At 44.2% G+C, this 26,968-nt stretch overlaps 1 protein-coding gene across 1 annotated transcript; it reads left to right on the top strand.

Moving 5' to 3' along the window:
• Positions 1-565: 565 nt before the first annotated feature.
• On the top strand, positions 566-26,968 carry gnav1 (guanine nucleotide binding protein (G protein) alpha v1). The gene is made up of 10 exons (XM_034191367.1): positions 566-601; positions 925-1,060; positions 1,132-1,223; positions 1,300-1,392; positions 4,130-4,290; positions 13,179-13,307; positions 15,770-15,899; positions 16,006-16,077; positions 24,295-24,382; positions 26,760-26,968. Exons 1-10 carry the CDS (start codon positions 566-568, stop codon positions 26,948-26,950), a joined length of 1,128 nt encoding a protein of 375 aa, XP_034047258.1. The 3' UTR covers positions 26,951-26,968.

Raw genomic sequence — 26,968 nt, 5'->3', positions numbered from 1 at the left:
ACCTGACAATTAAGGGGTTATATCTGCAGAAAATTACAAAAAAGGCCTGAAATGAGATTTAAAAGTTTTTAAAAAGTGTGTGTGTGTGTGTGTGTGTGTGTGTGTGTATGTGTATGTATATATAGATATATAGCTTTCTGTCTTACAAGCAAAACAATTAATTTAGAATTAAATTATAACTTAAAAAACTGAAAATTTAATTATGATTTTGTCCACATTTCAACTTTCTTTAGGCTTTTTTTTAAGATCATGTTTCTGCTGAACTTGACATACTTTTATTTTGAAGGATTACTTATTCCGCATAGGTTTTTCTAATGATTTCATCACATCTCTAATTATGATGCAGAAAGTTAAAATTCATATCTTTATATATACATATAGATAGACAATTTTTTTTTCATATCAGGCTTCCACATATTTTGCACAGTCTTTTATTTTGAAGGTTGATGTCTTTTTACACATGTGCCTCTCATTAGCCCAAATTGCTGCTTCTTGTTTCCATAAAACAGTTTTCTCTTTGAGCTGTCACTTATGCTTGTGTGTGACGTTAAAAAAACCCAAGAAGATGTGTTGTGCTAATATCCTGCCGGCCTCGTTGCAGGTAGTCTTTCAAATATTGTCAGTAATTTAAATGTGTTCAGCATCTATGAGAGGGAGTGTCATTGCTGTAGTGGGTTAGCAGAGGTGGATCTTCATTTGGTTTTGGGAAAAAAAAAATCAGTTAACTGGTGCTGAAACCTGATTATAGGAAATTGGACAGGAAACAGACAAATGTGATGTTTGCTTTATGTCACTGAGGAATGTGATTCTGTGGAATTTAGTCTTCTGAAGAACAATCCCAGCTGGATTGTAATCTTATTACTGAGGATTACATTGTCATCAGTGCTTTCATGCTGCATGTGAAACCTGTGCTTGTTCTTCAAGGTGTGTTTGGGAATGGGCCTTGATCTGGAATTTACAGAGGAAAGCAAAAAAGCTAAACTCCAGAGCTCCAAAATTGAACAAGATTTGTGTGAATGCGCCAAAATGGAGATGAATGTGGTTAAAATCCTCATGCTCGGTAAGATCAAAGACAATTTCTACCTCTTGGGTTGAGAGTTCCAGTGAAATAATTTCTGATTTATTGATCAGGAGCTGCAGAGAGCGGGAAGAGCACGCTGGTCAAACAGATCAAGATCATCCACAGCTGCGGCTTCTCCAATCAGGAACTCATTCGTTTCAAGGTGCAGTACTTAAGAACAGATCTCACATCTGTTTAACACCAACATCTTCTCACTGTCGTCTGTCATCTCTCTGCAGCCTGCAGTGCTGGATAACCTCCTGACCTCAATGAAGTTTGTTCTGCAGGGAATGGGCGTGCTCAGGATTAACCTAGCCAACAAGAACAATCAGGTGATGCTTTCCACTTAATCAACTCAAGTGTGTTCAGCCAATCAGCTGGGAAACACAACTCTAACTGGTAGTCCATGAGCCAGTCATCAATTTTGACCTGTAATCGGTACCGCTTAAGGTGACTAAATGACCCTTAGAATCCAGCCTCAGTGTATCTTGGCCTACACAAAAATGTATGATAACCATCCCAGGGTGGTAACTGTAGCCAGCTAGGGGTCAACAAAGAATTACACAGGAGGTCAAAATGTAAAAATGCTCCAATCCCATTGAAAACTTCATCACATAATTTGTCTGATCATAACATAATCATAACAATTCCAACAAAGTATAGTTTGGACTATCTATGATGGAATGTTCTGGAGTTATGGGGTAAAAACAGCAACAATGGTGACAAAGGTCAGTTTCAGTTTGTACAGGGGTCAAAAGTTAGTTGTGCCAGTTTCAGTAAAAGATGATGCAACTTATTGGTTGAAATAAAAGGATTAATAAATGGAATAGTTTTGGCTGTGTTGAATGTTTGGCCTCCAAAGTAAAGGTCAAACAAGGTCACCATCCATTGAATTCTATGACATGTGACATATGTTACCCTGTAACATGATAACTAAGCATGACAGATGGTGCAAACTATTCTTTTATAGAATCCTATTAACCCAAACAATAATTTGCATCATTTTGTTTTATTAAAATTGGAGCAACTTCAACTTTTGACTCTTGTACAAACCGAAACTGACCTCTGTCACAATTTTTGCTGTTTTTACTACATAACTCCAAAACATTCTGTCATAGATGGTCCAAACTATACTTTTTTGCATTTGTTATGATCAGACAAATAAATAATGTGATATAGTTTTCAACATGACTGGAGCATTTTTACATTTTGACCTCCTGTGTAATTCTTTGTTGACCCCTAGCTGGCTACAGCTACCACCCTGGGATGGTTATCATACATTTTTGTGTAGGCCATGATACATTGAGGCTGGATTCTAAGTGTCGTTTAGTCACCTTAAGTCAGGGGTAGGCAACCTGTTCCAAAAAGAGCCATGGGGGTGCAGGTTTTCTTTGCAGCCACTGACTCCACGAGGTGATTTTACTGATTAATATCACTTTGAGCAGATGGAATCAGTGAAATCACCTGGTGGAGTCAGTGGCTGCAAAGAAAACCTGCACCCTCATGGCTCTTTCTGGAACAGGTTGCCTACCCATGCCTTAAGTGGTACCAAAAACCGACTTGGCCCATGGACTATGGGTGTTGCAGGAGCACCGCTACAGAGGGTTTTTCTTTTTTTTTTTTTTTTTTCTTTTTTTTTTTATGTAGTTCCAAGACAGACACATGACAGCTCCTTTTAAATCCACCAGATGTCGCTCTTATCTGTTGTTGCACCGTGCAGCAGACATGGTCTTTCATGTTTCCACATGAAAAGTTGCAATGCTTCACAATCTATTGCTTCAAGTTGATCAGTTTAACATTTATTCAGGCAATCATGCATAAATGTTTGGACAGTTGTCTGTGCTGTCCACAACAGCATATTGGAGTTGAAAGCTAGAACTGTTATTTTTGTTGGCTTTGACTTGAGGGTATTCTTTTTCTTCCTTCAAAAAGAAAAGAGTTCTTAAGTAAAAACTTATTTCGAATTGAAACAAGCAGTGCTCTCTGTAAATGTGAAACCTGAATAATAATAATTATATATATATATATATATATATATATATATATATATATATATATATATATATATATATATATATATATATATATATCACAGTGAAAGCCACCTCCCTGAGATTTTGTGGAATTTGAAACCTCAATAGGGCAAATTGATTGCCAGCTACAGAAAGCAGCCCACTCACCCTATTTATTTGCCCAGAAAATTTTTGTTCCAATTGTCGTAACAACTTGCAGTCTCAGCTGGTAAACCACAAACTCCACCGTAGACCTAGGTTTCACGGTCTGGCTCGGCAACCCTAATAACTTGGTGCACCATGACAAATGCACATACTTTGAAAGGTATCTGGGCTCTACACACCATGATACAAGAGCAATCAAAGATTTCTGATGTCTGCCAATATGGATCACCTCCAAAATTCACTGAAGTCTTCCATGCCCCAATGTCTATCTGTGGTGCAAATATGGTGAGAATCCATGAAGTAGTTTTGAAGTTTTCCTTCAACGCCTATATAAAGTGAAATCTTGATCCCGAATCTGTCTTCCTTGGTCTCATATCTATCTGTGGTGAAAATTTGATCAAAATCTGTGCAGTAGTTTTGACATAATCCTGCTAACAGACAAATAAACGGCAAAGATTTTATTACGTCCTTGGTGGATGTAAAAGTAAATATGCATCTGACTGTCATGGTGTTTTTGACTATGTGTGACCTCTGTTTGATGACTTTCTGTTTAAATTAGTTGGAAGAACATCTTGGTTAATTTGAGTTGGTCACTGGCAACAGGCCTGTGGCACGGCAGTACGCTCAAAATCATGTAACATTCACAAAGTTTGACCATGAAATACTTGTTTACCAAATTGCCTAATTAACTGTTGTACCTTTTTTCCTTTTTTTTTTTGTATTTTGTTTTGTATTGTTGAGAAATTAGTACGTTTAAAAAAAAAAATACTAATTTCTCAACAATTTACCTAATTTGTCTGAAAGTATCTTCATGTTCTGACACTTCAAGTCCAATGACCTGAACTGCTAAACATGCTTCAGTGTCTGATTTGATGAAATCTTTCTTGCTCAGATGCACGCCCACGCCATCTTGTCCTGCAGCCAGTGTCTAGGGGGTGACCAGGAGTTAATTCCTTTCGTTGCTCATGCTTTCTGTGCGCTTTGGGCTGACCAAGGAGTCCGAACAGCTGCTGCAAGAGGTTACGAGTTTCAGCTAAACGACTCTGCACTCTAGTGAGTAGAATTGCTCCTAAAATGTGATCTCTTTCAAAAAAAAAAAAGAAATGACCAGTGAGATTGGCAGCACAATGCGACAGCAAGACATGCACAGGCAGCCAGTTAAACTCTCATGAAATAAGGTATGAAGATTGTCAAATACATGTACCTGATGTTCAGCAATCTGTAAGTAATTTTAAGAAGTCATCTCAGCAGGTGCTTTCACTGAAATCCTTGCCTTTACTTGACTTGTGAACTGATGAAATCACATGCAGAGGTGAAGAGGAAAGATAAATGTCCATTGGTGTTCAGCCATGTCAACCAGTGCCTCAATCCACCAGTACTGTGGTGTAGAAGACCTTTGTCCAATCACCATAATAGCTGTAGAGTTAATTTGCTGGCCAAGTGCTGTATAAATAGCAGAAGTGTGTAATGCATGAATAAATGAATTTTAAAACTGAATAAATCTGTTAGCCGGTGCTATTGCCCAACAGGGTGCCGGTGGAAATTGGGCTACTGCTGGGCAAAGACGACGATGAAGAAGAGGAGGAAAACGTTGCCACGAACAGCGGGAGAAGAAGAAAACTAGAAGGGTGGAAATGAGAGTGGGGACTTTGAATGTTGGTAGTATGACTGGTAAAGGGAGAGAGCTGGCTGATATGATGGAGAGGAGAAAGGTAGACATATTGTGTGTGTGCAAGAGACCAAGTGGAAGGGAAGTAAGAGCAGGAGCATCGGCGGTGGGTACAAGTTGTTGTACCATGGTGAGGACAGAAAGAGAAATGGTGTTGGGGTCATTTTAAAGGAAGAGTATGTTAAAAGTGTGTTGGAGGTTAAGCGAGTGTCTGACAGGGTGATGAGTGTGAAGTTGGAAATTGAAGGGGTGATGATGAATATCATCAGTGCATATGCCCCACAGGTAGGTTGTGAGATGAAGGAGAAAGAAGATTTCTGGAGTGTGTTAGATGAGGTGGTGGAGAGTGTGCCCAAGCATGAAAGAGTGGTGATAGGAGCAGACTTCAATGGGCATGTTGGTGAAGGGAACAGAGGTGATGAGGAAGTAATGGGTAGATATGGTATCAAGGATAGGAATGGGGAAGGACAGATGGTAGTTGAGTTTGCAAAAAGGATGGAAATGGCTGTGGTGAATACCTACTTTAAGAAAAGGGAGGAACACAGGGTAACATATAAAAGTGGAGGAAGGTGCACACAGGTGGACTACATTCTTTATAGGAGATGCAAGCTAAAAGAAATCACAGACTGTAAGGTGGTAGCAGGAGAGAGTGTCACTAGACAGCATAGGATGGTTGTTTGTAGGATGACTTAAGAGGTAAAGGAGAGTGAGAGCTCAACAAAGGATCAGATGGTGGAAGCTGAAGGAGGAAGACTGTTGTATGAAATTTAGCGAGCAGGTGAGAGAAGCACTAGTTGGAGGGGAAGCAATTTTGGACAATTGGAAGAGTACTGCAGATGTGGTGAGGGAGACAGCTAGGGCAGTACTGGGTATGACATCTGGACAGTGGAAGGAAGACAAGGAGACTTGTTGGTGGAATGAAGAGGTCCAGGAAAGCATAAGGAGAAAGAGGTTGGCGAAAATGTTTTCGGATAGTCGGAGAGATGAAGAAAGTAGACAGGAGTACAAGGAGATGCGGCGTAAGGCGAGAAGAGAAGTGGCAAAAGCAAAGGAAAAGGCATATTGCGAGCTGCACAAGAAGTTGAATAGTAAGGAAGGAGAAAAGAACTTGTACCGATTGGCCAGACAAAGGGACAGAGCTGGAAAGGATGTGCAGCAGGTTAGGGTGGTAAAAGATGCACATGGTAATGTGCTGACAAGTGAGGAGTGTGTGCTGAGAAGGTGGAGGGAATATTTTGAAGAGTTGATGAATAAAGAAAATGAGCGAGAGAAAAGGCTGGATGATGTGGTGAGAGTAAATCAGGAAGTAAAAGAGATTAGCAAGGAAGCAGTGAGGGCTGCTATGAAGAGGATGAAGAGTGGAAAGGCAGTTGGTCCAGATGACATTCCAATGGAGGCATGGAAATGTCTAGGAGAGATGGCAGTAGAGTTTCTAACCAGATTGTTGAATAAAATCTTGGAAAGTGAGAGGATGCCTGAGGAGTGGAGACGAAGTGTGCTGGTTCCTATTTTCAAGAACAAGGGTGATGTGCAGAGCTGCAGTAACTACAGAGGCATAAAGCTGATCAGCCACAGCATGAAGTTATGGGAAAGAGTAGTAGAAGCTAGGCTTAGAAAACAGGTGAAGATCTGTGAGCAGCAATATGGTTTCATGCCGAGAAAGAGCACTACAGATGCAATGTTTGCTCTGAGAATACTGTTGGAAAAGTACAGAGGACAGAAAGAGTTACATTGTGTGTTTGTGGACTTAGAAAAAGCTTATGATAGGGTGCCAAGAGAAGATTTGTGGCATTGTATGAGGAAGTCTGGAGTGGCAGAGAAGTATGTTAGGGTAGTACAGGACATGTACAAGAATAGTGTGACAGCGGTGAGATGCGCAGTCGGAATGACACTCATTCAAGGTGGAGGTGGGATTACACCAAGGATCAGCTCTGAGTCCTTTCTTGTTTGCAGTGGTGATGGACAGGTTGACAGATGAGATCAGACAGGAGTCCCCATGGACTATGATGTTTGCAGATGACATTGTGATCTGTAGTGAGTAGAGAGCAAGTTGAGTCTAGTCTGGAGAAGTGGAGATATGCTTTGGAGAGAAGGGGAATGAAAGTCAGTAGAAGCAAGACTGAGTACATGTGTGTGAATGAGAGGGAGCCCAGTGGAATAGTGCAGTTACAAGGAGTAGAAGTGGTGAAAGTAGATGAGTTTAAATATTTGGGGTCAACTGTTCAAAGTAATGGAGAGTGTGGTAGAGAGGTGAAGAAGAGAGTGCAGGCAGGGTGGAGTGGGTGGAGAAAGGTGGCAGGAGTGATTTGTGACCGAAGAATATCAGCAAGAGTGAAGGGGAAAGTTTACAAAACAGTAGTGAGACCAGCTATGTTGTATGGTTTAGAGACAGTGGCACTAACAAAGACAGGAGACAGAGCTGGAGGTGGCAGAGCTGAAGATGTTGAGATTCTCTTTGGGAGTGACAAGAATGGACAAGATAGGAATGAACATATCAGAGGGACAGCTCAGGTGGGACGGTTTGGAGACAAAGTCAGAGAGGTGAGATTGAGATGGTTTGGACATGTGCAGAGGAGGGACCCAGGGTATATAGGGAGAAGGATGCTGAGGATGGAGCCACCAGGCAGGAGGAGAAGAGGGAGACCAAAGAGGAGGTTCATGGATGTGCTGAGAGAGGACATGCAGGTGGTTGGTGTGACAGAGGAAGATACAGAGGACAGGGTGAGATGGAAACGATTGATCTGCTGTGGCGACCCCTAACGGGAACAGCCGAAAGACAAAGAAAAAGAATAAATCTTAGCCGCAACCTGATCCTGGATAATTGGTTGAAGATGTGTGTAAAAAGGCAGAAAATCTCTTGAAAGCTGACCAGGAAGTGTCCAATTGTTTCAGGGTAAATTTCCAGATGTTTTGTGCCGTACAGAGGGTATTTGTGACATAACTGTTCTCCAAACATCTTGTTTAGTGGAAGGGCTGAGTGCCTGGATTTGCACAACTACAGGATTGTTGCACTGCTCTCTGTGCCAATGAAGGTACTCGAAAGGATTAGTCTCAACAGAATTTGGTCCCAGTTACTTGAAAACTCAAGGACTGGAGCAGTCTGGCTTTATGCCCGAAGGCCAAAAATCAATCGCATCCTGATCCTGCCTTTCCAAGTACACATTTAACACAAGCGCAACTTGAGTCCAGTTGATGGAACTGCTCTGTGGGATCTTCAATAAGATGCTGGATATCATGGCTGGTAATACATATGACTTTTTTCCAGTAAATTGTAGCATTTGCCATAATTTTCTGGCACCTACTCTGTTCAGTGCTTGCATGGACTGGACGTTTGGTAGGATTGTGGAGGCTAGCAGCTTAGGTGTCCTTCATCAGTAAGGAAACGTTCGCTGACCTTGACTTTGCTGTGATCTCTGTGAAATTGACAGATACCCTGATTGACAGCACGAGTAGTTCGACTTGTACAGATACTTTGAGGTCAAGCAACAACTGCAGAGAGCCTATGGTGCCATGAGACCCGTAGGCAGAGGTGTTTGGCAATGCCAGTACCTATGCATGAGACTAAAGGTCTCAGTATTTAGGGTCCTGCTACTTTCTGTAGGAAGTATGGTTGAAGTTGGTAAGGTTAGACCTTACTTGTGTGAAGTGCCTTGAGGCAGCTTTGCTGTGATTTGGCACTATATAAATTCAATTAAATTGAGTTGTGGGACTTGGATGCCAACCATAGATCTAAGGTGACACCTGTATGCCTCTGGTACTATCTTGCTTCAGAATATCTTTGAGGACCAGAATCCCAGCCACTGGGAAAGGCCAAGGGGACACCACATTGGCCTGGCTACAGCAGAGAGCTCCTTTTGAGAAGTGGGGGTCAACTGGTGCTTGCCATGCAGGACTCAAGGTGGTTCCGCGTGTCGTGGAGGCTGTGAAGCGTGGCACCAGTGTGCTCCCTGACGTGGGTGGAATAGTCCATGAGCCAGTCATCAATTTTGGACTAATTGGTACCACTTAAAGTAATGAAACACTTAGAATTCAGCCTCAATGTACCATGGCCAACACAAAAATGTAATACAGCCAACCTAGGGTGGCAGCTGTAGCCAGGTAGGGGTCAATGAAGAATTACACAGAGCTCAAAATTTAAGAATGCTCGAATCATGTTAAATTATACCACACTATTTGTCTGATCATAGCAATTCCAAAAAGGTATAGGTTGGACTATCTGTGACTTAATGTTCAGGAGTTTTGGGGTAGAAACGGCAAAAATGGTGTGTTGGGAACGTGTAGTGACACGGAGCCACAACAGGGGGCGTAAATGAGCAGACAATAGATGAGCCAAAAATACAACACTTTACTGTTGTGAAAAAACGCACAACGAGAATACAAACAAATGGAGAATTTGGATCACAATCAAACTGTACAAGGTGATGTGTGGGTAGGCTCGAGGATAGAAGACGTCTGTCCCGAGAAAAAACGGATCCCACACGATTTCCACTGCCACCGAACTCGAAGGATACTGGAGCCGCCAAGTCCCGAGTCCCCAGGTGGTCACCGTCTCCGACTGTCGGATCTGGTACTGCTGGCAGAAGAACAGATGTGATGAGTGTGACAATACATTCAGTAAACAGTCAGCAATTCGATATTCCAGGTGGGAAACAACACCTCCACCTTTAACACAGGTAAGCAGAGCCAAAGAGCTACTTAGCGTTTTGGTGTGAGGGTGAAGAACATTCACTTTCACGGAACCACAAAACGCTGCAGACAGCAGCTACAGCAACTCCTGCAAACACTCAGAAAGGAATTATGTGCCTAACGGCACAGTTAAAACGGCTGAGAATTTACCATAGAGGTAGACGATATCTCAGCGACGAGGTGGAGATGTCATCCGGTTTTTGTGTGCGTGGTTGAAGACCTGGTGATTGGTGACAGCTGTCATAGTTGATGAGTGACAGCTGTCACCCCAGCTGTTCCTGTGAGGCGGCAGCGCCCTCTCGTGCCTGAAGCCCGCACTTCAGGCAGGGCGCCCTTTGGTAGTGGGCCAGCAGTACCTCCTCTTCAGCGGCCCACACAACACAAAGGTCTGTTTCAGTTTGTACAGGGGTCAAAAGTTAAAGTTGCTCCAATTTCAATAAAAAATTATACAAATTATTGGTTGAAATAAATGGAATAGTTCTGACTGTTGAATGTTTGTTCTCCAAAGTAAAGGTCAAACAAGGTCGATGTACATTGGATTGTAGGACTTGTGGCATAAGTTACCCTGTAACATGATAATGAATAAGAGATGGTGCGAACTATTCATTTTTAGAACCCTATTTCACCAAACGATAACTTGCATAATTTTTTACTGACATTGGAGCAACTTTAATTTTTGACCCCTGTACAAACTGAAACTGACCTTTGCCACCATTCTTGCTGTTTTTAACTGCAGAACATTCAGTCATATAGTCCAAACAGATAATGTGGTATAGTTTTTAACGTGATTGGAGCATTGTTACATTTTGACCTCTGTAATTCTTCATTGACTCCTAAAGTGTCATTTCATCACCTTAAGTGGTACCAAAAACCTGCTTGGCCCATGGACAAGATAAAATTGACACTTTAGAGTTATAAAAAGAAATGTTTATTATGGTAGTCCCCAAAGTGATGGTTCCTGGAAGGCATGTTGTGAAATGGTATCAACCTGGGATGTTCTGCATATTGTCTTTTTGAAACTCAGACCTTTTAGCGCTTTGATGTAGAGGGAGCCATGCCAGGAGAGTAGGGAGCAGAATGGGTGGTGGGAGCAGACGCTTCTGCTCCGCTGCTGGCAGCTTTGGCTCGAATTTCGCTGACTCTCTCCGTGTGCTCAAATCCTCCATCAGAATTGAATGTACCGAACCTCTGCTTAATCCCACCTCGTCTGAAAGTTGTTGGATGGTTACCCCGCGGTCATCCATGGGCAAAGTCCGTATTCTGTCACCATAAATCCTGGGGTAGCTGCCAGACTGATTATACAGACTTGATTATCACAAATCTGTCTTGTGATGTTGAAGTTGGCCACTTCTTTCTATGTTCTCACTCTGCTTTTGCTTCAGAGTTTCTTCCTGCAGAGGATTGCTGCAGTGACACACTTAAATGGGGCCTTCCCAGGACCTTCAAGTCACTTCACGTTTTCTTGGTCATTGCTTTGTCATGAACTAAAGTACTGTTTAAAAAAAAAAAAAAAAAAAAGTCCAGGAAATCGGTGGCAGCTTTTTTTCACTCTTAAAATCCTGTCAAATCAGACTGAGCAGTAATGACCATTATTCACTGCTGCTGGCAAGATGGACAATCTGAAAGAAGCTCCTGTACGTGCAAAAAAAGTAGTCTGAGGCAGTTTCTGTTAAAAGGGATTTACTGCTGCCGACGTGTGCTTGTTGAATGGTTGAAAAAAATTATTACAGAATACAAAGTAAATACGTTGTCTAAGGTGTACACAGCTTCATTTTGCATGGAATTCTTGTGGCGTTTATCAGCTTCTTTGTCATATTCAGTTGCAGAAAGTGTGTCCATGTGACAACCACAGAGCACACGCCATATTTGACCTGCTAGAATACAAATGAGATGTACTGGGCTTGTTAGACTGCAGTCTTGCTAAATGCACTTTTTTTTTTTTTTTTTTTTTTAAATGGTACTATGCAAAAAATAATAATCTTAACTCGTAAAGATGTTTAAAATAATTCAGGGGTCAAAAGTTGAAGTTGCTCCAATTTTGTTAAAAAAAAGATGCAAGTCATTGGTTGCAATAAATGGAATAGTTTTGACTGTTTGGTCTGCAAATTGAAGGTCAAACAAGGTCGACATCCATTGGATTATTTTTTTTAAAGCCCTATTAACTTGAGCAATAATTTGTATCACCTTTTACCAAACTTGAAGCAACTTTAACTTTTGACCTGTGTACAAACTGAAATTGACCTTTGTCACCATTTTTGTTTTGTTTTTTTTACCCCATAACTCCAGAACATTCAGTCATAGATAGTCCAAACTATACCTCTTTGCAATCTTTGTTCAGAGAAATAATGCGGTATAGTTTTCAATATAGTTGAAGCATCTTTTATTTTTCACACCTACCTGGCTGCCTATTGAAAATTCAAGTGACCAGTCCATTTTTTTTTCTTTTCAAAAGAGTACCGTCAAAGGAGTATTCATGCCAAATTTGAAGGATTCCTCTGTAAATATTATCTGCTACACTATAAAGAAACGTGCCCTTGAGCTGGTTTACCTGCACTTGCCAAAGGCAGTGTCTCTAAATTTGGAGTTCATCCCCAGACAGCTAGACTGTGGCCGACCACTGTCCCTAGCGGTTGGATGTGCAGCTATAAAATTAGAATGGGTGCAGAGAGTGAATGTCATTATAATGTACAGATGACAAATCAAAAGACAAAACCTGAATAAAACTGTTGAAAAAGGCAAAACGCACAACCATATCTACATAGTGTTTCATATTTTTATACAGTAATTTTTTTCCCAATTTATTTTAATTTATATAGTGCCAAATCACAGCAAAGTTGCCTCAAGGTGCTTCACACAAGTAAGGCCTAACCTTACCAACCCCCAGACCAAGCACACAGGCAACAGTGGTAAGAAAAAAACTCCTGATTATTTGAGGAAGAAACCTCAAGCAGACCAGACTCAAAGGGGTGACTCTCTGCTTGGACCATGCTACAGACACAAATCACAAAATGAACATAAAGGAAATGTTGCCGGTGCACAGGACAGAAGGGTTGCACTACCATTAACTCATGAATATTGTGCAAAATGGATGTTTAACTAGCAAATATAGCAGAAATAAACCTTAGTTGCAGCATAAATGGGAGTTGCATACAAAATGGCATAATGTGCTGTTGGCAGAAATATTCTGTATGTGCAGGATTTGTGCAAGTTGGATTGTTTTCCTTCCAAAAGTGCACAGGGTAGAACCAAGGCAAACTGGCTCACATTCTCAAATGTGCATTGCCATTGCATTGCTGTAATGTTACAAACGAGGCTTCAAACATCATCACAGATCTCCAGAGTTGTTCAGAATCGTAGAACTACAGCATGCAGTCCAAGTACCTTCTAGTTTATATTTACTATACTGCCAAAATTTCTCACAGCGTTTACTTTGCCAGATGGCACCATTTGGCAGGTGCAGTACAGACAGTGAAATGACTTTGTTTGCCAAATATTCCTAAAAAATAAATAATTGTAGCAAAAAGTAGAGAATATTAACTGCTCAGTGCTCATTGTTTGGTGTTTTTTCTTTTTGTCCTTTTCCCAGTTTCTTCGAAAACATGAGTCGAATTATTGCTCCTAAATACGTTCCCACAGAGGCGGATGTTCTGAGAGTGAGAGTGCGGACCAGCGGAATCATTGAGACGCAGTTTCAAGCTAACAAAAGGGTTTTTCGGTAAGATACCGCAAAAGGAAAATGTTCCAATCTTGTATCTAAATGTGAAAAACAAACTTGGATTTTGGAGCGATTCCAGGCTGTACTTTCTTTCAGTAGTGAATCATAAAGTTGTGGGTTTGTTCTGCTCTTCTGTACAACCTGGAAAAGAATCCATCTGCTTGAGGTCATGAGTGAACACTATCTTTTCTGTGCCACACAAACAGTTTTTTTTTTTTTTTTAATGCCCTGTTTGAGGCCTATCGTTTAAACCGACTCCTGACCCAGGGCGCAGATGCCTCATTGCCTCTGACAGCCTCGCAATCATGCACCTTGGAAAGTGTCTTGTCCAAATGGGAACTCATTACCTGTGTCACAAAGACCCTCGGTTCCACTTGGTGCACAGTTCAATTTTGAGCAAGCGTAACTCAAAATGTCTTTCAAAAGTGCGTGAATACGTCACCTGTAAGCTGGAATCCTTCGTCTGGTGATCTTTATCACTTCTGCATTTTTGGCAGTTCCTCCAGTGTGAGAGTTTAAAAAAAAAAAGGGGGGGGGGGGGAGTTCAAAGGAGTTTTTAATATTCCACTAAAATTTTAATGTTAAATAGTACTTGGAATCACATGACATAAGTTAGCAGTGCATTCTTGTTTTGCAGACCTAAAGTCAACTTTGCATAGGAGAGCAGTTATGTCTGTTAGATTTGCTAAGCAATGAATTTTTCTGCAGATTTTATAAAAAAAAAAAAAAAAAGTAACAACAGTACCTGTCAGAACCAATTTTGTATTTAAATGTATTTCAAACAAGTCACTTATGGTCTCTACAAAAATAATTTACAAAGTCGGTCTGTTCTAGTGTTGATCAGTTTTTCAGCTGCTTGTCGTGGTAGCAGCATATCAAGCAGCTCAACCCAAACTTCCCTATCCTCAGCCAAGTCCTGTAACTCTTCCTGGTGATCCAAATGTTTTTCCAAGCCAGCTGGGAAATATAATTTCTCCAGTGTGTCCTGGGTCTTCCCTGGGGCCTCCTCCCAGTGGGATGTGCCTGGAAGACCTCCTTAGGGAGACAATCTTGGGGCCTGAATCACCTCCTTTCAATGCAAAGAACTGTCGGCTCTACTCCGAGTCCCTTCCGGATAGTCAAGCTTACCCTGTTCAGGAGTGTAAATCCAGATACCCGAAGGAGGAATCTCATTTATGCCACTTGTATCCACAATCTTCTTTCAGTCATTACCCAAAGCTCATGAACGTCGGTGAGGATAGGAGCGTAAATCAACTGGTAAATTGAGTCTCACCTTCTGGCTCAGCTCCTTCTTTAACACGACAGACCAGTACAACGTCCATAAAATGTCAGACACCGCCCCAATTCGTCTATCAATCTCCCCCTCCAATTTACCCCCACACATGAACAAGACTCGGAAATACTTAAACTCCTCCACTTGGGGCAGTAGCTCTCCCCGACCTAGTTGGGACAATCAACAGTTTTCCAACAGAGGACCACAGTCTCAGATTTGGAAGTGCTGATTCTCATCCCAGCCGCTTCATGCTTGGCCTCAAACCTGCTCAGTGCCTGATCAGAGGTCACCACCTGAGTGAGCAAACAGAACCACATCATCTGCAAAAAAGTAGAGATGCAACTCTGACGTCACCAAACTGAACACCCCCTATTGCCTGACTGCACCTTGAAATCCTGTCCATGAATATCATAAACAGGATTGATAACAAGGAGCAGCCCTGGCAGAGTCCAACTCCCACCGGAAACGGGTCTGATGTAATGGTGAAAAAGTGGAAACGAGTCCTACTTTGAACTGATCGCACACTGCAGCAAATTCGGCACCCTCATACGATCGGTTAAGATACACGGGTCTTGTTAACTCTCACAGGTCCCAACCTGATCCAGTGGGTTGCCATCTCAATTGACTCTGCATGGGGTTGCATCACTGATCGCGGATGTTTCACTTGCACAATCAAATCGTGATGCACACTTGGTGTAAACGCAAATGACAGATCAAACTGGAGAGTTAACATGTCACAGTCTTCTGTGGGTCTCAGTCTGATGTAAACAGGGCATTAGTCTACTCTTGGGTACCCTGGCATAGACTTTCCCAAAGAGGCTGAGAAGTGTGATTCCTCTATAATTGGAACACACTCTCTGGTCCCTTTTTACTTTAGTATTCAACAGTAAACTTTATTTCTGCTTTATCCAGATTCAAAGCAGTTTAATGAAAGGCATTTAAAGTAGTTTAAAATGAGCTAAAACAAGCTTTTTAAAGTTGCTTTAAGTCAGATTTTACACATTCTATATAAGCTTGTGACCCTAGGATCCTCTGTTCAAATCCTTGTCATGCTGGAAAATCACTCGGGGCCCCTGAGCAAAGTCTTTTAATACCAAAGTTGCTCCTAGTGTGCAGTCGAGCCCTTTGCAGGGCCGCACCCTGACATCAGTGGGCGAATGTGAGGAATTTAGTTTTATGTGTTTGACAGATTGTGCGATGTCGGTGGCCAGCGGAGCGAAAGAAGGAAGTGGCTCAGCTGCTTTGACTGTATTCAGGCCGTGCTGTTTGTCGTGGCCCTCAGCAGCTATGACGTGATGTTGAAGGATGAACCTTCTGTGGTATGACTCCAAAGTCATTTGAATCAAGTGAATTTTACACTTCAACCAAAAGATTTTTAAACTTTACAAGTTTGTTGCAGTTACTTTTCAATTTCTCCTTCATTAGAATCAGCTGCAGGAAAGTCTCGAGCTCTTCACATCAATCAGCACCAACACAATCTTTCAAAACGCCGCACTGGTGAGTTGATTTTCAGTTGAGTTGCTCTGGCCGTGTAGCACACACTGAGGAGAGGATGCTGCAGTTGATAACACTCAAATTAATTTTGTCCAAATTATATTAACAGTTTGGCTTAAAGTTTACTCTTTATTTCTGGACTTTGTCACACTTTCTTTAACTTGTTTGGCTGGTCCTACCACTTCTATTTCAAAGAGACTTGTATGTCTAAATAAATAAACTACAACCACATGAAGTCTACACACATGACAAGCTGCTCCTGTATACTGAAAGGGGTACTGTCTAACACACCACACAATTAAGCTAGAAGCCAACTGGCCTAAAACAAGATCTGAATCAGGACAATGTGCTGGGCCCTGAACAATGTATGAAATTATTAAATCATGCTCTCAAAGTGAAAGATCATGCTGGTGAATGGAGAAAATAAACTTCATATGTACTTGAATAAGAAGAGTGAAGTGTTCATACTTGCATACCTGGCATGGGACTTTTTGCACTTTGGGACAGCTAAAACTGCAACAAGGAGGACAGCTAGGCTAAGGTGAGACTGTTTTAAAAATGTATAATCAAATAGACCATATGGACTAGAAAATAGTCATTTTATTTGGGGTTAACTTAATTCATTTGAGTGGTTCCAGTTGAAGAACTTTTATTAAGAAGGTTAAAAAAATTCAAATAATATATTCATATTGCCCAAATTTGATATGCCAAAATGAGGTATAAAATTCCGCTAATATATTAAAGTTGCCTAAATTTAGATGTCAAATTATGAAGTATAAAACTAAGATTCAACAACTGGGAACTCGAGCCACAGCGGTAGATTCTAAAGTCAAACATCCTGCAATGGAAACACAATCTTACTGGGAGCTACACATTAGAAGTGCCACCTACCTCTTTGTCCAATAAATTCTGCAAATGTGTGTGGTGTTTGCTGTTACTGACACTTTCAAAAGTAAAATGTACAAATGCCAAATGCCACTGATATACTTGCCAACATGAGTGGCAGCTATGGGCAGACAAATGGAGCATAACTTGACTGGCTTGATGTTTGACTTACTTTCTGTGGAACGGACAACTTGTTGCTTCTTTAATCCGAATTTTATACCTCGTACTTTGGCATCTGTATTTGACCTATTGAATTTGAGCAACTGAAAAACATTTGATAAAAATTTTGAAACTTGTATTTTTGATACTGAATTTGAGCACTGAAAATTTGGAGACTTCAGACAAAAATTCAGATAATTTGCATGCATAAATAGTCTGTGTGTATGTGTGTGTATGTATATATATTGTTGTGTGGGCCGCCAGAAGAGGAGGTACTGCTGGCCCACCATCAGAGGGCGCCCTGTCTGAAGTGCGGGCTTCAGGCACGAGAGGGCGCTGCCGCCACGGACACAGCCGGGAGTGACAGCTGTTACTCATTACTTCCTGACAGCTGTCACTCATTCTTCATCATCTCACTCCATAAAACCCAGACGTCATCTCCACCTCATCGCCGAGATATCATACTTCATTGGAGGTAATATCCTCAGCCATTTGTTTTCTATATCTGTATATTGTGAGTGTTTGCAGGAGTACCGGTCCCTCTTTCTGTGGAGGCTGAGTGAGTGCAGGACGGCACTCTTTTTCCCTGAGGAATCACTGCGGTACTCTGCAACATATTGAGTGAGAGGTGGAGGTGGCATTCCCACCGTTGTTGTTGCTGGGTGTACACACACCCACACTTGACTGTCTTTGCTCTCGCCAGCAGTACCAGATCCGACAGTCGGGGACAGTGATCACCTGGGAATTCGGTACTTGGCGGCTCCAGTATTCACCAGGTTCTGTGGCGGCAGAAATCGTGTGGTTCTGGCTCTTCTCAGGACAGACGTCTTCTATCCTCAAGCCTGCCCACACGTCACCTTTGTGGATTGACTGTAATCATATTCTGAGATTGTATGTTCGTTGTGCACATTTCACAACATTAAATTGTTACTTTTTGGCTCATCTATTGGCTGTTCATTTGCGCCCCCTGTTGTGGGTCCGTGTCACTACACTTTCCCAACAGGATATCTCGGCCAGCGTCATGGACTCTGAGGGGCATCACCCGGCTGTTGAACGACCAATGGGAGCGCAGGTGTCTGCAGGAGGCGTGATTGGTGAGCTGCAGCACATTCTCACCGCCTTTACGGCTCGGTTGGATCAAATGACCGAGCAAAACATCCTCCTGAACCGCAGGGTGGAGGCTCTCTCCGCGCAGATGGCGGCGAGCGCTCAGGGCGCTGCTGCAGCTCCTCCTCCTGCCGACCCTGTGCAGGATATGAACGTTCCAGTGGTGGTTCAACAACCCCCCCCCCACCATCCCCTGAAGCATACATAAGCCCTCCAGAGCCGTACGGAGGTTGTGTGGAGACGTGCGCGGACTTTCTCATGCAGTGTTCGCTCGTCTTCGCACAACGTCCCGTCATGTACGCGTCAGATGCTAGTAAAATAGCTTATGTGATTGCTCTGCTTCGGGGTAGGGCACACGCCTGGGCTACGGCGCTCTGGGAACAGAACTCACGGTTGTTATCAGCATACACTGGGTTTGTGAGGGAGTTCAGAACAGTGTTTGATCACCCTAACAGAGGAGAGACCGCTTCAACAATGCTGCTGTCAATGCGACAGGGGCGCCGGTGTGCAGCCGAATTTGCAGTCGACTTCCGCATCGCGGCTGCGAGGTCCGGCTGGAATGACGTTGCGCTCCGCGCCGCCTTCATAAACGGACTGTTGTTAGTCCTGAAGGAGCATTTGGTTGCTAAGGAGGAACCGCGGGATTTAGATGGGCTTATCGATCTCGTTATACGGTTAGACAATCGGTTGGAGGAACGCCATCGGGAGCGAGGTGAAGGACGTGGCCAGATACGCGCCGCCCCTCTCCCTTCCGGTTTCGAAAAGGGGCCGCCCTCCCCACGCTCCACAGCCGCAGCGCTCTGTGGGGCAACAGTGCCCCCTGCTGACATTGTTAGGGAAACGCACAGGGCCAAAATGAGCAGGCTGATCCACGGGGAGTGTTTTCTCTGCAGCTCAAAAGAGCACCCACAGAAAAACTGCCCCAAACGGCCACAACAACAACCGCCCTCAGAGACTGGGCTAAGGGGGGGTCAAAACATTCACGTGAGACACACACAGATTGCCACACGACTCCCAGTTACAATCCTGAGCGGGGATTTAACCCTTCAAGCCCCAGCACTGGTGGACACGGGGTCAGAAGGGAGTCTGCTAGACAGCAGATGGGCAAGGGAGGTAGGGCTCCCTCTGGTGGCGCTTCCTTCGCCATTGCAGGTGCGGGCACTAGATGGCACCCTCCTCCCTTTAATCACACACAAGACACAACCAGTAACTCTGGTGGTGTCTGGAAACCATCGGGAGGAGATTGAGTTTTTTGTAACTCCTTCTACCTCCCGCGTGATTTTGGGCTTCCCGTGGATGTTGAAGCATAATCCCCGGATTGATTGGCCGTCTGGGGTGGTGGTTCAGTGGAGCGAGACCTGCCATCGGGTGTGTTTAGGATCCTCGGTTCCTCCCGGTTTACAGGCTAAGGAGGAGGTCAAAGTCCCTCCCAATCTGACGGCAGTGCCGGTTGAGTACCATGATCTTGCTGACGTCTTCAGCAAGGATCTGGCACTCACCCTCCCCCCGCACCGTCCGTACGATTGTGCCATTGATTTGATTCCAGGCGTTGAGTTCCCGTCCAGCAGGCTGTACAACCTCTCACGACCTGAGCGCGAATCAATGGAGACCTACATCCGGGACTCATTAGCTGCCGGGCTGATCCGGAACTCCACCTCCCCGATGGGGGCAGGTTTCTTTTTCGTGGGCAAGAAAGATGGCGGACTCCGTCCATGCATTGATTACAGGGGGCTGAATGAGATTACGGTTCGCAACCGATACCCGTTGCCATTGTTGGATTCCGTGTTCACCCCCCTGCATGGAGCCAAAATCTTTACTAAGCTGGATCTTAGAAATGCGTATCACCTGGTTCGGATCCGGAAGGGAGACGAATGGAAGACGGCATTTAACACCCCGTTAGGTCACTTTGAGTACCTGGTCATGCCGTTCGGCCTCACCAACGCCCCCGTGACGTTCCAAGCCTTGGTTAACGACATCTTGCGGGACTTCCTGCACCGATTCGTCTTCGTCTATCTGGATGATATTCTCATCTTTTCTCCGGATCCTGAGACCCATGTCCAGCATGTACATCAGGTCCTGCAGCGGTTATTAGAGAACCGACTGTTTGTGAAGGGCGAGAAGTGCGAGTTTCACCGCACGTCTTTGTCCTTCCTGGGGTTTATCATCTCCTCTAACTCCGTCGCCCCTGATCCGGCCAACGTTGCGGCGGTGAGAGATTGGCCCCAACCAACAAGCCGTAGGAAGCTGCAACAGTTCCTCGGCTTTGCTAATTTCTATAGGAGGTTCATTAAGGGCTACAGTCAGGTAGTTAGCCCCCTGACAGCCCTGACCTCTCCAAAAGTCCCCTTCACCTGGTCGGATCAGTGCAAAGCCGTGTTCAAGGAGTTGAAACGATGGTTCTCTACTGCGCCAGTTTTGGTGCAGCCCGACCCTAGCAGCCAGTTTGTGGTTGAAGTGGATGCCTCTGACTCAGGGATAGGAGCCGTGCTATCCCAGAGCAGAGAGGCCGATAAGGTTCTTCACCCGTGTGCCTACTTTTCACGCAGGTTGACCCCGGCTGAACGGAACTATGACGTAGGCAATCGAGAACTCCTTGCGGTGAAAGAGGCTCTTGAGGAGTGGAGACACCTGTTGGAGGGAGCGTCTGTGCCATTCACGGTTTTCACTGACCATCGGAACCTGGAGTATATCAGGACCGCCAAGCGGCTGAACCCCAGGCAAGCCCGCTGGTCACTGTTCTTCGGACGTTTTGACTTCCGGATCACCTATCGCCCCGGGACCAAGAACCAGAGATCAGATGCCTTGTCCCGGGTACACGAAGACGAAGTCAAAACGGTGCTGTCGGATCCACCGGTGCCCATCATTCCGGAGTCCACTATCGTGGCCACCCTCACCTGGGACGTGGAGAAGACCGTCCGGGAGGCCCTGGCATGGAGCCCGGACCCCGGAACCTGTCCAAGAACCATCTGTACGTCTCACCAGAGGCCAGAGCTGCAGTCTTGGACTTCTGTCACGGTTCCAAGCTCTCCTGTCATCCAGGGGTGTGAAGGACCGTGGCAGTTGTCCGGCAGTGCTTCTGGTGGGCGTCTATGGAGGCCGACGTCCAGGAATATATCCAGGCCTGCACCACCTGTGCCAGGGGCAAGGCAGTACATAAGAAGGCCCAAGGACTCCTCCAGCCGCTGCCGGTGCCTCATCGCCCCTGGTCCCACATCGGCCTGGATTTTGTCACGGGCCTCCCGCCATCCCAGGGCAACACCACCATCTTCACGATAGTGGACCGATTCTCCAAGGTGGCCCACTTCGTGGCCCTCCCGAACCTCCCAACAGCCCAGGAGACAGCAGACCTCCTGGTCCACCACGTCGTCCGTCTGCATGGGATACCCTCCGACATCGTCTCTGATCATGGTCCCCAGTTCTCCTCACACGTCTGGAGGAGCTTCTGCAGGGAACTGGGGGCCACCGTGAGCCTCTCGTCTGGGTACCATCCACAGACGAACGGACAGGCAGAGCGGGCCAACCAGGAACTGGAACAGACCCTCCGCTGCATCACATCTGCGCACCCGACGGCCTGGAGTAACCATCTGGCCTGGATCGAGTATGCACATAACAGCCAGGTGTCTTCTGCCACCGGTCTCTCCCCATTTGAGGTGTGTTTGGGGTATCAGCCCTCGGTCCAGGCCCACCTGCGGAAGTGCCGTCGGGTGTGGCGCTCCGCCCGTTCTGCCTTGTTGAAGGCCCGGACGAGGGCGAAGACCCATGCAGACCGCCGGCGATCCCCGGCCCCTGCTTACCAGCCCGGGCAGGAGGTGTGGCTTTCCACGAAGGACATCCCCCTCCAGGTGGACTCCCCGAAACTTCAGGACAGGTACATTGGCCCCTTCAAGATCCTCAAAGTCCTCAGTCCTGCCGCAGTGAAGCTCCAACTCCCGGCTTCACTGCGGATCCATCCGGTTTTCCACGTGTCACACATCAAACCTCATCACACCTCACCCCTCTGTGCTCCCGGACCGGCGCCGCCTCCTGCTCGGATCATCGACGGGGAGCCGGCTTGGATGGTGCGCCGGCTCCTGGACGTCCGTCCGATGGGCCGGGGGTTCCAGTACTTGGTGGACTGGGAGGGGTATGGACCCGAAGAACGCTCCTGGGTGAAGAGGAGCTTCATCCTGGATCTGGCCCTCCTGGCCGACTTCTACCGTCGACACCCCAACAAGCCGGGTCGGGCGCCAGGAGGCGCCCGTTGAGGGGGGGGGGGGGTCCTGTTGTGTGTGGGCCGCCAGAAGAGGAGGTACTGCTGGCCCACCATCAGAGGGCGCCCTGTCTAAAGTGCGGGCTTCAAGCACGAGAGGGCGCTGCCGCCACGGACACAGCCGGGAGTGACAGCTGTTACTCATTACTTCCTGACAGCTGTCACTCATTCTTCATCATCTCACTCCATAAAACCCAGACGTCATCTCTACTTCATTGGAGGTAATATCCTCAGCCATTTGTGTTTTCTATATCTGTATATTGTGAGTGTTTGCAGGAGTACCGGTCCCTCTTTCTGTGGAGGCTGAGTGAGTGCAGGACGGCACTCTTTTCCCCTGAGGAATCACTGCGGTACTCTGCAACATATTGAGTGAGAGGTGGAGGTGGCATTTCCACCGTTGTTGTTACTGGGTGTACACACACCCACACTTGACTGTCTTTGTTCTCGCCAGCAGTACCAGATCCGACAGTCGGGGACGGTGATCACCTGGGAATTCGGGACTTGGCGGCTCCAGTATTCACCAGGTTCTGTGGCGGCGGAAATCATGTGGTTCTGGCTCTTCTCAGGACAGACGTCTTCTATCCTCGAGCCTGCCCACACGTCACCTTTGTGGATTGACTGTAATCATATTCTGAGATTGTCTGTATATTCGTTGTGCACATTTCACAACATTAAATTGTTACTTTTTGGCTCATCTATTGGCCGTTCATTTGCGCCCCCTGTTGTGGGTCCGTGTCACTACACTTTCCCAACATATATATAAAGCCATTTAAAGCTCCTCTAAATGTGTGGATGTGACCAAAAGCCAAAGTGCTTATAATCACACAGCTGAGCTGTTTGTCATAATTACTACAGAGCAGGCAACTTTACTTGCTACTGAAATTAAGCGTAATGACTTTAATCACTTCTACAATATTGTCAATTTGTGCAACACTCTAAAACTGCTTAATTGTTCTCTTTATTTTTATACTGATGATCTGCAGCATTTGTATTTATTCTGAGCAGGGTTTTTTTTTTCTTTGCTTTATAACGAGATCGTGTGTGTGCGCGTGCATTTGGGTCCACATGTCTGTGGCCAGACTTTAGTTTTGAGATTTTAGCCAACTTAAAAGGCTCATAAATGTTCATTGTGCATAGTGTTTTTTTTTTTGTTTTTTTTATTTCTCTGCAGTTGTGGTCAAGTCGGGTGACTGCTGTAGAAACTGCCACATTTGATGTGCATTATCCCCCAGTTAAGGGCTCAAAAGTAACTGGACAAGTGAATTCACAGACATCGTCACAAGCTAAAAGATCTACGGTTTGTCTCCAGTGGTTCATATCTGGACTTCAGTTAAGTCATTAAGAAATGAGGTTATTGCACATGTAACGGCACTGTCCTTGGCTCAAACTCGGTCACGGGTATGGGGAGGCTGTTGTTCTAACCACAAAGTTAAACCCAATCAAGAACATTCAATTCATTTTCTACCGCTTGTCCGGGTCGACGTGGCACCAGATCAATTGAGTCCCACACTTCCCTGTCCTTGGCCAGCTCCTGTAACTCAACAAGACCTGATATCTCAGCTACAAGTTACCAGGACACCCTGAAAAATTCAATGCTGTATTTACTTAACCTAGTTGCATCAACCTGGCCAACAAATATTGGTTGTTTTTAAAAAGGGAACAGCATTTAATTTCTTACAGTTGAGGCATGTGAGACTTGAGCTGAGATTGGATCCATTTCCTTGTATGAACATGTAAATGTTTAGATGCCCACAGGAAGTGAAACTTCTAACCGTATGACCTTATTAATGCATTAGCTGAATCTTTCTGTTCTTCTTAAGATTTTGCTCATGAACAAAACTGACCTTTTTCGAGAGAAGATCCTACACGCTGGAAGGCACTTGAGGTTTTATCTTCCCACTTACAAAGGTACAGTTGAAACATTTCTAAACCCAGTGTACATTTCTCAACATTTTGCTATTTGTAGATCAGACTTTTAAAGCTAATTTTAACAGGGGTACGGCTGTAGAGGAGGTACATCAGTGGGATAAGTGGTTGAGCTGTCAGTATGTATGGTCCATGGGCCAAGCAGGTTTTCGGTACCACTTAAGGTGATTTAACAACACTTAGAATCCAGCCTCAGTGTACTATGTATGATAACCATCCCAGGGTGGTAGCTGCAGCCAGGTAAGGGTCCATGAAGAATTACAGTGAGGTCAAAATTTTGGAATGCTCCAATCACATTAAACTATATCAAATTATTTGTTTGATCACAACAATTCCAAAAAAAGTATAGTTTGGACTATCTATGATGGAATGTTATGGGGTAAAAACAGCAAAAATGGTGACAAAGGTCAGTTTGCGTTTGTACAGTGGTCAAAAGCTAAAGTTGCTCCAATTTCAGTAAAAAAAGAAAAAAATGATGCAACTTATTGTTTAGGTTAATAGGGTTCAATAATGAATAGTTTACACCATCTGTCATGCTTAGTTATCATGTTACAGGGTAACATATGTCATAGAATCCAACAGACGTTGACCTTGTGTGACCTTTATTTTGGAGACCAAACATTCAACACAGTCAGATCATCCTTTTATTTCAACCAATAATATGCATCATTTTTTTTACTGAAATTGGAGCAGCTTTAACTTTTGACCCCTGTACAAACTGAAATTGATCTTTGTCACCATTTTTTGCTGTTTTTAACCCCATAACTCCAGAAAATTCCACCATAGATGGTTCAAACTATAAATTTTTGGAATTATGATCAGACAAATAATGTGATATAGTTTTCAACATGATTAGAGCATTTTTAAATTTTGAACTCTGTGTAATTCTTCATTGACCCCTACCTGGCTACAGCTACCACCCTGGGATGGTTATCATACATTTTTGTGTAGGCCATGATACACTGAGGCTGGATTCTAAGTGTCGTTTAGTCACCTTAAGTGGTACCGATTAGGTCAAAACTGATGACTGGCTCATGGGTTATTAAAACTGGATTCAATTTCTGGTAACACGTCAGTATCCTTGGACAAGATTAAATAAATCATTGTCCTAAAGAAAATCATTCGGTCTTCATTGTCTGTCTGCCCAGCTGTCAATGGGCACTGACCTTCATTGGGTCAGTGCCTGTGTCAGACTGGTGCCTCTTTCAGGTGGGGTTGTAAACTCTCATCCACTTCACTCTGTGGAATCTAGGATAAATGATGATGCCACACTCTATTGGACTTGGTTCCTCATGCAATGTAGGCTGCTGCAAAAAACAAAATCTACTGTAGGAAATGTTGAAATTGGTTTAATAACAAAGTTCAAAACAAGGGCTTCATTTTTTTTTTTTTCAGAAAATCAGTTAAGAGCATTTTGATGCATGCTTGACTATAATTACCTTGTGATGTTTCACACATGCAAGATCCAGTGAAAATGTCAAATGCCCCAAAATAGGATCCAACCACAACTATTCCATGGGTACACTCTCCACAACTTCCTGTCATGCATTCCAGGAATACCCCCCCATCTCACACCCAACTTGCAAGATATATGTGCTGATGACATTAATCATCATGCCTTAAACGTTCAGATTCACACTCATCGCCCTGTCCAGATATTCTTTACCTCACTATACTCGACTTGTTCATCAGGATTACCCATAATCCCTTTTCTTATCCACACTATGGTAGACTAGTTTCAAAATCCCTGCCAATGCTCCTAGCGTTATCTCCATTCACTTGGTTTTCTGCACTATCTTGCCCAGTCTTGATTCTCCTTTTCATCATTCTTGAATCTGACATGGGGCTGTAAACCTAAAAAGTTACATTTTCATTCACTTTAAAGCCTATCCTTTATATGATCTTTAAAGATAGTGTGTAGGGTTCCATGTCGTCTAGTGGTGAAGTTGCAATCATTATGCTGTTACAGTTAGTTTTGTTTCTCTTCATGTATTAATGCTCTGTGTTGTGATGAGCAATATGTATGATCCTCCATGTCACAAAAATGAAGCAACCAGTAGACTGTATGTATATATCCATTCCTATGATTCTTTTACTTATCCTTCACACACCAGCTTTAATAAAACACCCATTTCTCTAACATTTGAGTTTTTATAACATTCAGAAATTCACCTGAAAACCCACAAAAACCAGTGAGAATGAGTTGTTTTGGGTACATGTATCGCCTCAGACAATTGAACTGCATCATCATTACAGTAATGTCTGAGCTGTGTAGTCGTGCTGAAACAGAAATTTTCTGATCCAAATTATGGAGTAAATCTCCACGCTGCTGTTTGTCCATGTGTTGCTGCCTGCACAGGTGCAGACTTTGACGTGGATGCTGCAGCCCGTCACATCACCGCCATGTTCCTGGCGTGCACAGACAGGCCTGACAGACCCGTGTACCACCACTTCACCACGGCGACTGACACGGACCACATGCAGGTGGTCTTTCAGATGGTCATCGAGCAGATCATCATGGAAAATGTAGCAGCTGTACCACTGCTGTAAATGTCCTGTGCAGGCTCA

Source organism: Thalassophryne amazonica, chromosome 16 (assembly GCF_902500255.1).
Source record: "Thalassophryne amazonica chromosome 16, fThaAma1.1, whole genome shotgun sequence".
Taxonomy (NCBI): Eukaryota; Metazoa; Chordata; class Actinopteri; order Batrachoidiformes; family Batrachoididae; genus Thalassophryne; species Thalassophryne amazonica.
This window is presented reverse-complemented; position numbering and strand designations above follow the sequence as displayed.

Bases quoted from the DNA above. Each gene is read 5' to 3' on its own strand.
- gnav1 (XM_034191367.1), top strand. From the start codon at position 566: ATGTGTTGTGCTAATATCCTGCCGGCCTCGTTGCAG. The intron at 1,393-4,129 runs GTGATGCTTTCC...TTTCTTGCTCAG, and splicing joins TAGCCAACAAGAACAATCAG to ATGCACGCCCACGCCATCTT. The intron at 16,078-24,294 runs GTGAGTTGATTT...GTTCTTCTTAAG, and splicing joins TCTTTCAAAACGCCGCACTG to ATTTTGCTCATGAACAAAAC.